Here is a 13,173-nt window from a genome sequence, read left to right as displayed (position 1 = left end):
TCAGACTTGAGTTAAAGTGGTTTGTTTTGTATAAATTATTGACGGCTTCCACGTATTACAAAAATAATATATATATATATATATGTATGTTTTTTTACAGGTACAGTTTGATGCATACAGCCCTACAATTTATAATTCAGATAGTGTATCAAGAGCAAACAGTGAGAATCACAAAGAGTAAGTACTTTAAAAACGTATCACAAGTCTGTTAACAAACAATAAAACACATCAAGGGGTGCGTTGTTGTGAAACTGCAATTTCTTTCACACAAAACAGGCAGGACCTTATCTTTTCTTAGTACAGCAGAGAAAACTATATTGGAGAGTATTAAAAACATAACAAGAACTAGACACAGCATTTTTAGTATGGCACAGTTTATGAACAGTCCATGCTGAACTGGTTCGGATTAGCGAGAGTCTACTGTATGATAGATTCTCCTTTGGACTCGGGGACACTTCACTTTTGTAGAAACAGTAGTTTCTTGGAGTCATGACTTGAGCTGAGATGCTGGGCTCAAAAGGTTACATATACCCTGCTACTTTTTAAATCTTTTCTGAAATGTATATTTTTTCCCCCAGATCTTCAGATGTTGCCTCCACAGCGAACTGCAAGTAAGCCTTAAGCAGCTAATTTCCATAGAGAAACTAAGAATGGATTATTAGCTCCTGTTGGCAGTAACCCATCAATACAAACAATACTTAAAAAAATACACTTAAATGTTATAAACGTTTGCTTACTGTCGTTGTAAAAGTGTGGAGTTCCTTCTGATTTCACAGCATATCATTTATCTTTCCTGACTAATTTGCAACCGGTATTTTCAGAAACCCAGTAGGAAGGACTGGTTTGGAAGGAAAGGGGAAGTTATACTGGTTGGGACCAAATCATGCCCTGGACCCAGTCATTACACGGTAAGATACATTTTCAAAGATACTAATCTATTTACTATGATGTTTTTGTGTTTACTGTATTTACTTGGAGTTGTACCCCACGGCTGTCTTAATAGACTAAAATGCTACGTGATTTCCTACAGAATTTGTTTAATTGAGGTTTATTCCATATGAACGAAGTTTCGATTAATGGTACATTTTAACACTTATTCATCCGAGCGAACCTATCCATATGATGAAGCCGTCTCTGTTTATGATGGATACATATTATGCTCAGTTTATTATGAATTTAAAAAATGTTGACAGGGGATAAATCAAATTTAGAGAAGCAATCTATGGAATTGCAATTTGCATTTGTAAGAAGAAACAGTTACAGAATTATTAAATTGAAACTAGATGGTAACTTTACAAGTAAAGTTGTGGGGCTTGCTTTATTGGGAAAGTGGTCAAAGTAGCTGATTTGTGTCAAAAGTCACATTGTTTACTAACTGTCTCATGCTTAGAATGTGCTAGAATTTGAAACTTGCTCTATTTGAATTTGAAGATTTGCTTTAAGTAGTTGTCTAACTTGTTGGTGAAGTGGTCAAAACGGCAGTTATTTCTAAAAGTTCACAGAAAAAGGAGTTGGTGTGGTTACTAAAACAGGTGTACCTGTTGATTGGTAAAAGTTATTTCTGTTTTGATTTCATATTTGAATAGCAGAGAAGTAGAGGAAGATTCCATAACTTTTTGTCTTACTTGTTGGGAAAGTGGCCAAAGTAGCTGATTTGTGTCAAAAGTTTCATCGTTTACAGTAAATAGAATGTTGGAAGTCTGGGAGTTTTTAAACAATGGGGAGCTTTAGAATGTTGAAAAAAGTCCCATTAAAGTGAATGAAGATGGACAAAAAATGACAAAAAGCTTAATAGTTTAAAAAGTATAAAATATATAAAAAAGTTGTATACAAGCACACTATTCCAGACCGGTCTACACGTTTTAAAGTTTGAACGGTGTTTCTAGCTTAAACGGTGTAAGAGGAGTAGCGTGCCAAAGAAGAAGAAGAAGAAGAAGAAGAAGAAGAAGAAGAAGTAGAAGTATGTCGAAGATTTAAAGTGGGGACTCTTGCTTCGCAAACCCCACTAATTATTAAGCTTTGAGTTGCTTTTAAATTAAATGTGCATGTAATCATACAGTACAGATACATTAGCCAGCTTTTGGGTTACACTCGAACAATCTGGATCAAAGGACAATATGCAGTATTCCGGACACTGTTTTAGAATGTTCTCCTTTGACTGGTTTTGTTGCCATTTTTCATACTTCTAGCTGGAAGAGGAGCTCCGATGACTCAGTGTCCAAGACAGGCACAAAGAAAGTTTTGGAATTCTTTGCTATCAAGCGCAAAAAATATGAGCTTTGGGCCTTTCCAGGGGTATGTACCACCACAGAAAAAAAATGATAACAAGGTTTGAAATGAGTCTTCAGGAAACAATAATCAATAACCAAGGACAAGCTGCTACTCATTTTGGTTGAAATATTTTGAAAGATTTCTTCTCCAGTCTGTAATTTACATATTAATGCTACAAAATGAGAAACTAACCACCTAAAAACTGTATTATTACTACACTTTGAATTACTGCATATTCATTTGTTTGGTTCAATAAACATGTTATGAAATATAAGAGTTCTCATATGTGTTCGTCTTGGTGATTTCAGTTTGTATATCCTTTTCTGTTTCAGTCTTTACGTCCTGGTGATTTTTTCAAACTCAGAAGTTTAACCCTTCTTGAGGGGTCAGTTGAGCTCTCAGAATTATTTCCAATGTCAGAATACAACTGATACACCACAGCATATCTACTGACTGTTACCCGTCCCCCTACAACACCCTGCCCTTAATAAATCAAATAAATAACCACATTTGTGGTTTATACAAATTGAATTTAAAGAACAAGAAAAAGACAGGTTTGACATTCCATACTCATACCAAGTTGCTCTTCGTTCAGTGAATAGTCATTTCTTATTGTTTTCTTTGGGTCATTTTCTTACAGGGAGTGCTTCAGCTGGGTGAGACTTTACCAAAAAGGCTGAAGCAGCTGCTAAACACCAAGCTACAGGAAGAGGTCCAGAGCATGCTGGGTGCCGCCACCAAGGTAACTTCCTTTGAATAGGAACGTGAAAGATGTTCCAATCATTGTCTTGGACTTCAAAGTTTTGTGAATAGGGCCAGCAATGCAGTGTGTATTAGTTACACTGTGTATTAGTGTAACTATGTTTGAAATGCGTGTCTACACCTTTAAATGACAGGTTTTGAATTAATGGACGTTTGAGTTAATGGACGTTTCCATCTGGATGATTAAGGTTCCCGTATATTGATTGAGGTTGACCTTTTATTAAGGGGATACAGGAAGTGAGAATGAGAGAGAAACATGAGTGAGATTTGTATGCAAGACTAAAAACAGCTGCACTCTCCCTTTTGCTCTGTACATCTCCTCATACTGTGTACTCTCCCAATAAAGCCTTTTGGCCCCACTTATTGTATATCGACAATGAATACACATATTGTGAAACTAGTAGATACATGTTCTGGCTGATTTCTTGATGATTCAGTGTTTTAAAGGTATGGATGGTCCCTGTTGTTGAAGAAAGGCACTACCCTTCTAAAAGTTAACTATACATTTGCGCAGTCATTTTCCAATGATCTCCATGCATACATCATGCATGGTTTGCCATATCTACCTGTGCTTTACCGTGTTCTGACTATCTTTTATTTCACTTTTCTATGCTTTTGATGATTCTGACCTGCTAGTGTTCTGTTTGATTGTAACCTGCCAATGTTCTGTTTGATTCTAACCTGCCAGTGTTCTGTTTGATGATTCTAACCTGCCAGTGTTCTGTTTGATTCTAACCTGCCAGTGTTCTGTTTGATGATTCTAACCTGCCAGTGTTTTGTTTGATTGTAACCTGCCAATGTTCTGTTTGATGATTCTAACCTGCCAGTGTTCTGTTTGATGATTCTAACCTGCCAATGTTCTGTTTGATGATTCTAACCTGCCAGTGTTCTGTTTGATTATGCTAACATGTCAGTGTTCTCTGTTCTAGGTTTATGAGGGATATGTTGATGACCCCAGGAACACAGATAATGCATGGGTTGAGACTACTGCAATCAATATACACTTTGATGATACCAAGCACTCAGTGCTTGAATATTTAAATACAATGGTAAGTGTGTTTCTGTTCCTGCTGTCCCTGTTATTAATGTCTGCCACTGTTTAGACAGTTAGAATATAACTAGGATTTGAACTGCGTAGATTCCCAAATATTGTGCATGTTAACTCTGCAGTGCCCCACATTCATGTTCAGTTTAACCTTAAAAATATGATTCCTTGGGGAAAATAATTGCAATGAAGGTGCATGGGATAAGCAGAGACAGAATTCCGCAGAATCTCACAGTAACCCATGTTTAATGGATGTTTCTGTTGTTGTTTGCAGTGTCTACAAGACTCCAATACAGACGTCTCTGTCAGGTGGCAGGTAGTGGATCAAAAGATCCCTCTGTATGGGAACCACAAAGAGATTCTGCAGAAAGTTGCTCAAATCCATAATGCACATTACTGACGCATGCGACTCACACTGCTGAAAAGTTTAAAGAATGACGGTCTTATGTGCTTAAATACCCTTCATTTGTAACATGCAATGTGAAAATGAATGTAATTTAAGAGTGAAATATACATAGGAAACAGGTGGTTATTTTTTCCTTACTAGTAAAGACGCTCCGCGCGGAGTGCAGGATGTGCCCTATAGCCTGGAGATCGCAGGTTCGAATCCAGGCTATGTCACAGCCGACCGTGACCAAGAGTTCCTAGGGGATGGCGCACAATTGGCTCAGCGCTGCCTGGGTAGGGAGGGCAGTGGAGCCGCCAGATCTGTGTTGTCCTCCGGGACTATAGGTTTGGTGGCATTGCTGTGGATCTGCAGTGCGAAAAATGGCGGCTTGGCAGGAGCACGTTTCGGAGGACGCGTGTTCCAGCCGCCGTTTCCCGAGTCGGCGGGGGGGGGGGGGGGGTTTGCAAGCGGTGAGCCGAGGATACAGATAATAATTGGGCATGCTAAATTGGGGTGAAAACCGGGGTAAAATAATTGGCGACGACTAAATTAAAAAAAAAACTTTTGTACTTTAAAGCATGAGTTTTTTTTTTTTTTTTAAAGAACATTATAGTTGATTTTTTTTAATTCATTCATTCATTAATCATTTTTAAGTAAGAAAACTATTTTGCCAAAGATCCTGAGAGCACTTTATTACGTTTTGTCAACACAATGAGACTGTTAGTAGCACATACAGAAAACTTTTGCAGATTTAATATTTTCCAGCAGGCTGATTTCAAAAGTCAATGTTATAGAATTACACAAGGTGTGGGGGGCATAGAAGAGAGGACTGTGCCTAATGTTGCCCCCTAATGAAAGCGACCAGTTGTTGTCTGTCTGTCATATACAGACACTGTGTTCCATAAGTAGGCAGTTTCCTTTTACAAAACTTCCATCTTCGTCCATGGAAAATGAATACAGCTTATCTGTGTGCTGTTAGTGGTCACATACTTAAGGAACACACAATACAGACATGCTGTTCATAAGTAAATAGATGCTATATAAACACTTATTGCATGGCAATCAGCAACAGTGAGTTTTAATTGTATGTAAAACTATTGTATGTATCTTTAAAGTCAAAGAAAACCTGAAAAGCAAGTACAATTAAGAATAAGCATTACCTCAAAACAAATCAATACATTGTATAATCTTTCTGTTTTTTCATGTGATATATACATCTTGAAATGTAGAATGCCAGCTTCATGTAGCACAGCCGTATCATCTTCTTCAGCCCCAGGCCGATATAAAATAAGGAATACTGTACAAATACAGTATAAAATTGAGAATGTTGTTGTGTTGCTATTGCTGTAAAGTAGGGCTCTAAATCTGTGGTTCCCAACCCTGGTCTTGGGACCGCCTGTGTCTGCTGGATTTCATTCCAACTGCTTAATTAGACCCTTCATTGAAGTGATACTTTGCTTAATTAGACCTTCTTAATTGTTTTCAGCTCATAAACAGTTGCAGATTTCAAGTTACCTACACAATGTTATAGCTAACTTGAAATCTGCAACTGTTTAAGAGCTGAAAACAATTAAGAAGGTCTAATTAAGCAAATTATCACTTCAATTAAGGGTCTAGTTAAGTAATTGAGAGCTCAGTTGGAATGAAAACCAGCAGACACAGGGGGTCCCCAGGACCAGGGTTGGGAAGTTAAATGATCACTAACCCTGGGATTCATTTGACTTGGATCAGCCTTGATTGAGAGAATCATAAGTTTAGCTGTGTATGTTCCAAATTCAATGCCAATATCTCAGTTTGGTCTACCATCATCTAGAAACTGAAAGTCACGTAAATTATTTGGAGCACAAGCATATGCAAGTTAAGATACTTGGATAAATTATCAGGTACATGATATGGGGGAGTGGGGGGTCTATTATAATGATCTACAAAGAGGAGAGTCTTCATCCTGCCGTTCTCACAATCATTCAACTACACGATCTCTTATTTTCATGATCTAGTTAAATGGGAGTAGTTTATAGGTGTAGATCATTAAAATAGTTCCTGAAACCTCAGGTGTTTTAGCGTTTTTGCATCTGTGTATTCTTTAGATATTTGATTTCCTTTTAAATTTATTGACATCTGTTTAGCATGTTCCTCTAAATCAAAGACTAGAGGAACACAGATCTGAATCCTTATTTGCACGAATGATCTTTCCTTGGGATTTATATATTTGTATTACATTTTTTAATACTTTTGTGCAGCTTGTCTTCATAAAAGTGACACAATATTGTTTGCAAAGCAATGCAATCAAGAGTTTCTTAAAAGTTTTATATTTTTTGACTGTGGCTCATATAGTCTAAGTAAATACAGTCTGCATATATATATATATATATATATATATATATAGTGGAAGACTTGAAGTCTTTTATACATTCTTGAAAAATTATAGTGACAGGTGACACATGTTTATTTTATTTATATATATATATATATATATATATATATATATATATATATATATATATATATATATATATATATATATTTTAGCTCAAAGAGCCAGCTGCCCAACGTTTCGATATGTTGTACATATCTTTCTCAAAGGGAGCCTGTGTTTGAATCAAAACATTGGAGGTATTTATATCATGCAATGCTGGCTCTGAGGATCAGTCTAGATTTGGCCTCCCCAGCGCATCAGCATGCACAACTTTTGAATGAATTTTGTTTATTTATTCAAATGTTATATATTTATTGAAGTTAATTAGTTCATTCTTTTCTGTTGAGTCCTGCTGGCATAATCATGTTCAGTCTATTTATCCATTTACTTTCTTTTATTCTTCTATATGTCGCATTGTCTAATTTTAGCTGTTCTAATACTACAAACTTTACATCATTTATGTCATGTCCTTGACTGGTGAAGTGCTGTACTATTGGTTCATTCATTCATTTATTTCTAATTAATGAAAGGTGGTTCTGAATTCTTTTATATAAAGTAGTTCCAGTCTCTCCAACATATTTGATTTCATCACATTTTTCACAGGCTATTCCATAAACAACATTGCTATTTTTACAGTAGGTATTAGTTTTTAGTGGATATGTGGTGTTCTTATGTTTAATTATATTTTTACTTTTGTCTATGTATTTACACACTTTACATCTACTAGTGCACATGTTCATAGAACCTATTTTGTCAATTATTCTTTTATGTTTACTGTGAACTAAAATATCACCTAAATTAGTTTCTCTTTTGAATGCTACAACTGGGGCCTTAAGAAATACTTTTTTAAATTTTTCTGAATTATGTAGAATCCGCAAGTGTTTCCAAACTATTTTAGAAATATTGGGCAAAAGTTTAGAGTAAGTCATTATTAATGGGACTCTTTTGACCTTTTTATCTCTATTTTTATAATCTAGTAGATCATCTCTTTTTAGTTTATCCACTTTTCTTAACTCCGTCTCTATAATTCTTTCTTTGTACCCTCTTTTTTTAAGATTTGTTTTTAATACATTTCTTTGTTTTACATAGTCACTTTCTTTTGAGCATATTCTTCGTATTCTTATTCCTAGACCCTTTGGGATTGCCCTATTAGTGTGTATCGGATGTGCAGAGGACATGTGTAAATACTGGTGCATGTCAGTAGGTTTACAGAAGAGGTCAGTCTCAATTGAACCTTCTTCAAGTTTTACTATGGTATCTAAAAATTATATTTCTTTCCTTGTCCATCGAAGGGCCACCTTAATATTACTGTGTATTTCATTTGCCATTTTATGAAACTGGAAAAGAGATTCTTCTCCATGTGTCCAAACCCCAAAAATATCATCTACAAACCGAATGTATTCTAAAGGTTCTCTTTCCGATTTTCTAAGTAATTGTTCTTCCAATTTCCCCATGTATGTACTGGCAAAATGCATTCCTAATTTAGATCCTATTGCTGTACCATTGTTTTGTTTGTAATTCTTATCAACAAATGTAAAATAACTGTTTTCTAAAACTATGTTGATCATGTTCTAGTCTATTATCTAGTGCTTTTTGACAAGCTTCTAAAGTTTCTTTACGAGGGACACTTGGGTACATTATGCTATGGAGTCCAAATATGAAAACACATAATACAGGACAATAAAAATATGAATCATAAAATATGTGTTTTCTTCTTTTTATTTTATGATTGTATATGTGTTATAATTAATATAATAGAAAGTTGTTAAGGACAAATCAAGCATACATGTGAGCAGAAGTAAAGGTTAGTTAGGTTAGAGACTTCCTTATTGCAAATCTTTAATCTGTTGGTCATTTTTATACTGACCTCGTTACACCTTTTATGCTGCAGATGTTACACCTTTCTCAGTCTTGCTCAGAGGCTGCCCCAGCCATACAATTTGCAGGAGGCACTATTAAACATGTTGAGTGCAGAAACAGTGGTAAAAAATGATGAAGTACAAACATAGGCAGGAAACTCAATACACCTGCAAAAATGATCATTTGATTCACAGGAAAATCCCTGAAACTATAACCTGAGTCAAGCACAAATTGGACTACCGGTATGGAGGTAAATCCCTCATTCAGGTTTCCTTCATTCAGTGTGAGTAAACAGTATTATTCAAGCCAGGTAAATGTATAATACAGTTAACTACACTATATTTGGTTAAAGAAGAATAATTAAACAGTATATCTCATTGTGACGCCATTTCTATATCATACAAGCCATCTCATACAAGCTATTTAAAACAATGTAGATGGCTGTATCACCTTTTATATATACATCAAATTCATGGGGGGGATAAAATATTGCAATTGAATCAGATCAAATAAAAGGGTGAGCTTCTTTTTTTATTTGTTTTCTGATAGATTCGAATGAAATGATGTACTGCTTATCCAAGTTCCATTGGATACAAACACTATCGTTGATGAATGTTTTGTAAGAGTGGAATTTAGGGCTGTTAAACTTGACAGATACAAATTATTATTGCAGTGAGGATGCTGTAATACTGGCTCAGCGTTCCTCATTTGTGTGTGCTTTCAATTTGCTTCTGATCTGCAAGAACTTGTAAGAAAACACACCCCACTAACGTGGAAATGCAGTAAAAGAAAGGTATAGTTTCTTGTAGTAATAAAATACAAACAGAGCAGCAAGCACCAGTCTCAGTAGAATGTACACCCGAGCTCCGGACGCTGGGTTACGTCATCATTTATACATAAGAGAGTTTCATCCCTCAAGCACAAGACATGCACAGCATTTGAAATACAAACAATTTTCATATATGGTTATTAATAAGTAGTTTAATTAATTTATACATACATGGCTCTGAGAGAGGTGTTATTATTAAGCAGATAATATACCGTGAGAATGGAAGACAGGACGGCATGGCTCCAGTTGTTTTCGTTCTTGCACTATATGTTTTCACCGGTGTGATGGGTTTCTGTGAGATTCTGTGGAGTTTTGTATCTGCTTATCCTATGCCCCTGACAGTAAGCTCAGAATAGACAATGTCAAAACTGCACTCACCCCTGACGCTTAAGAATAAGAAAAGACAGAAATTGATACAATTTTGATACACTCATGGGTTTTTATATAAACCCTTTATTATGCAGTATATGCTTTATTTAATCACATTTTGATTACATTTTTAATATCCTGCCAGTAACTCCAATAATGGTTCATTTTTCAGCCAAGCATGGCAGGGTTAGAAACTCCCACTATACCTTCTGGGTTTCTGAACTCCCCTTTATTACAACAGGTATATTATTGAAATAAGGTATATTACTGAAAATACTACCAGGTGCCAGGAATTTATATACTCAGGCATGTATTTCAGAATGAATAAAATGTGCAGTTTTATTGCAGTTGTTCATGCAGTTATAAGGAAGGCATAATTTATTAAGTATGTTTATTTAATTTATTTTGGCACCTAATTTCATGTAATATACTTTATTAAGTGTAGTTCTGAAACCCAAAACTATTGTAGGCGCAGGGCCAGTGTGAGTTTCTAACCCAGCAGACTTGTATGATTCTGTATGTGTGTGTAACTGCTGTCTGCTTATGTTACTGCAAAAATGCTGTGCGCTGAGCTAATTCATCAGCAGATCTGCACTGATTGCCAGCTCTTAACCTGCCCACAGGGTTTTCCAGTTCTGTGAGTTCTCTAAAAAGATTTAAATAAGAATGCCAAGGATTCCTGATTAACTCCCTCCAGGCACAGAATCTGGACGCACATGCACACACACGTGTATAAAATGTATTGGCTGTGTTTGCTGATCATGAAATGTAAGGCTGGTAAATCATCCTACATCTTAGTGTGGTTAATAAAACTCAGTTATACTCTTCAATGGCTAACACTCTTGGCTGAGGTCCTTAAACACAGTACTGCCTGAGCCACTCAGAGCGCTGTGGCATCACTGTGTTCTGTGCTGTTCTGAGGACAGGACAGTAAGGCTTGTGTCAGGTGTCACTGCCTGACTCTCCCACAAGTGTATGGCAGATTCTCTGGCTGATTTAGGGAGACACACCCTAGGATATAAAACAGCTGAATTAGCTTTGTACTAATGGCCAGTTATGCAGTATGAAGCATGGGTGGAGCTGTGCCACAGTGGTAACATGTTCATTCTTTGGCATGCAGTACTTATGGATTCATAGTGCTATGAACCAATCCGCACTAGTTATCCATTGTAGTTTTATATCACTACCAGACAGTGTACTACCATATCAGGAACACTGTTTAATTTTAGTTCTTATCTAAATCCATTGTATTGCTGGTAATGTTCTGCTAAGGTTTCATTGGGAGGCTGTGGTCCAGTGGTTAAAGAAAAGGGTTTGTAAGTAGGAGGTCCCCGGTTCAAATCCCACCTCAGCCACTGACTCATTGTGTGACTCTGAGCAAGTCACTTAACCTCCTTGTGCTCCGTCTTTCAGGTGAGACGCACTTGTAAGTGACAATGCAGCTGATGCATAGTTCACCCACCCTAGTCCCTGTAAGTCACCTTGGATAAAGGCATCTGCTAAAATAAACTAATTATGGTAAAATAATGGTAATGTGTGTGTGTGTGTGTTTTTTCTTTTTTTAAACTTTTCTATGAGAAATGTTTGATAATCTATAATGTATTCTCCATTTTAACACCATCAGCCATTATTGCTATTCCCTAACTAAAGTCCATTTTAAATACACTCTTGACATTTAAAAGACTTTCAAATAAATGTAAAATTATTACATTTAGAATTTATAAAGATTTTTTAAAAATGGCAAAATAATATTTGAATCTTTTCTTTTTTTTTTAATAAATGCTTATTGAAAAATGATCCACTTGGATTATAAAGTTAATTCCAGAAATGACACACCAGAATGTATTACACATGGTAACCTAGGAATAGTACTATTTGCAGAAGTTTTAGTTTTTGGCCAAACTTTAACCATTATAAATTATACATAACAAATTGTATGACTGTATTACAGGATCTTGCACTTCTAACATTGTATTACAGCACACAATATTCCCATTCCTACAGTACAGGAGTGTAAATGTAAACTATAGTGTAAATGAGGTCACATGAATCAATTGCAATACAAAATAAATCCTGGACGTATTCTGCAGTATATATAAAAGCACACTTTTGCCTGTCTGAGTAGTGGTTAGGGCTGTGGACTCTTGACCGGAGGGTCATGGGTTCAATCCCAGATGGGGGACACTGCTGCTGTACCCTTGAGCAAGGTACTTTACCTAGATTGCTCCAGTAAAAACCCAACTGTATAAATGGGTAATTGTATGTAAAAATAATGTGATATCTTGTAACAATTGTAAGTCGCCCTGGATAAGGGCGTCTGCTAAGAAATTAATAATATAATAATAATAACAAAACAGCAGAGCTGACACACTTTAATAGAGGGCTGATAGAAGGTGCTCAGTAGACAGGATATTCTGAGGTTCAAACAGAGACTGTAGCTACTACACAAAAGCTTAACGCCTGGTCATGTTCATCCTACATCTTAGTGTGGTTACTACACAGAGCTTAACGCCTGGTCATGTTCATCCTACATCTTACATAAGTTGGATTGGTGCGGAAAGAAAATAACTGTTTCACATGCCTTGGAAAGTAAACCTCAATGCAGCAGTAATCTCACTGACATGTACTACAACACAAGCACTGAAATGTTGATCCTCTTAAACAAAGCACATCACAATGCGCATGAGAAGCCGTGATATATTTTTTCTGACACTATCAAATATCTGACTATAGCCTTCATTATATCTATTTCATAATAACTTAATCATTTTGATTTTCCAGACCCAGAGTCTGTATAATGGGATCTGGGTTTCACCTCTAAAGCGGATCGTTACTGTAGTTACATGCATGCCAACAGTCCCTATATGGTCGGTAAATCATTTATTCTGCACAGCAGAGTCTGCTGATCACTAACTTATACAAAGGTAAGAACGCTTCATTATGTCTATTTTTAGTGGCATGATGGTCGTGTCGTGTTGAGTTGGGGAGGGGGTACCTCTATTATATGATGATGCGTATTTTTGGCTTATGAGTCTTCCATGCCCCCCCCCCCCTGCATTTTTAATTCATTACTTTGCTACTGCAAAGTAATGAATTAAAATAACTGTTTCTGTATCAAACGGACCAGTTAGGAGCGACAAGACAAGGGTATAACAGGAACTGTCTGAAGCGATGGTTATTAGATTATTTAGTTTCCTTGGGTAATATGTTTTAAATACATACGACAGAGATAA

General features: G+C 36.2%; 1 protein-coding gene across 1 annotated transcript in view; it reads left to right on the top strand.

The window, feature by feature from the left end:
• Positions 1-5,927, top strand: part of trpm2 (transient receptor potential cation channel, subfamily M, member 2) — a 37,529-nt gene extending 31,602 nt beyond the window's left edge. The window contains exons 28-34 of the mRNA XM_059032110.1: positions 101-177; positions 579-611; positions 822-908; positions 2,190-2,295; positions 2,912-3,013; positions 3,963-4,082; positions 4,353-5,927. Of these exons, the coding sequence (XP_058888093.1) occupies positions 101-177; positions 579-611; positions 822-908; positions 2,190-2,295; positions 2,912-3,013; positions 3,963-4,082; positions 4,353-4,478 (651 nt within the window). The 3' untranslated portion in view covers positions 4,479-5,927. The remainder of the gene's footprint in view (positions 1-100; positions 178-578; positions 612-821; positions 909-2,189; positions 2,296-2,911; positions 3,014-3,962; positions 4,083-4,352) is intronic.
• Positions 5,928-13,173: the final 7,246 nt, after the last annotated feature.

The sequence above is a fragment of the Acipenser ruthenus genome, chromosome 10 (genome assembly GCF_902713425.1).
Source record: "Acipenser ruthenus chromosome 10, fAciRut3.2 maternal haplotype, whole genome shotgun sequence".
In the NCBI taxonomy this organism is placed as follows: Eukaryota; Metazoa; Chordata; class Actinopteri; order Acipenseriformes; family Acipenseridae; genus Acipenser; species Acipenser ruthenus.
Note: the sequence above shows the minus strand (reverse complement) of the source record. Positions and strands in the feature narration are given on the sequence as shown.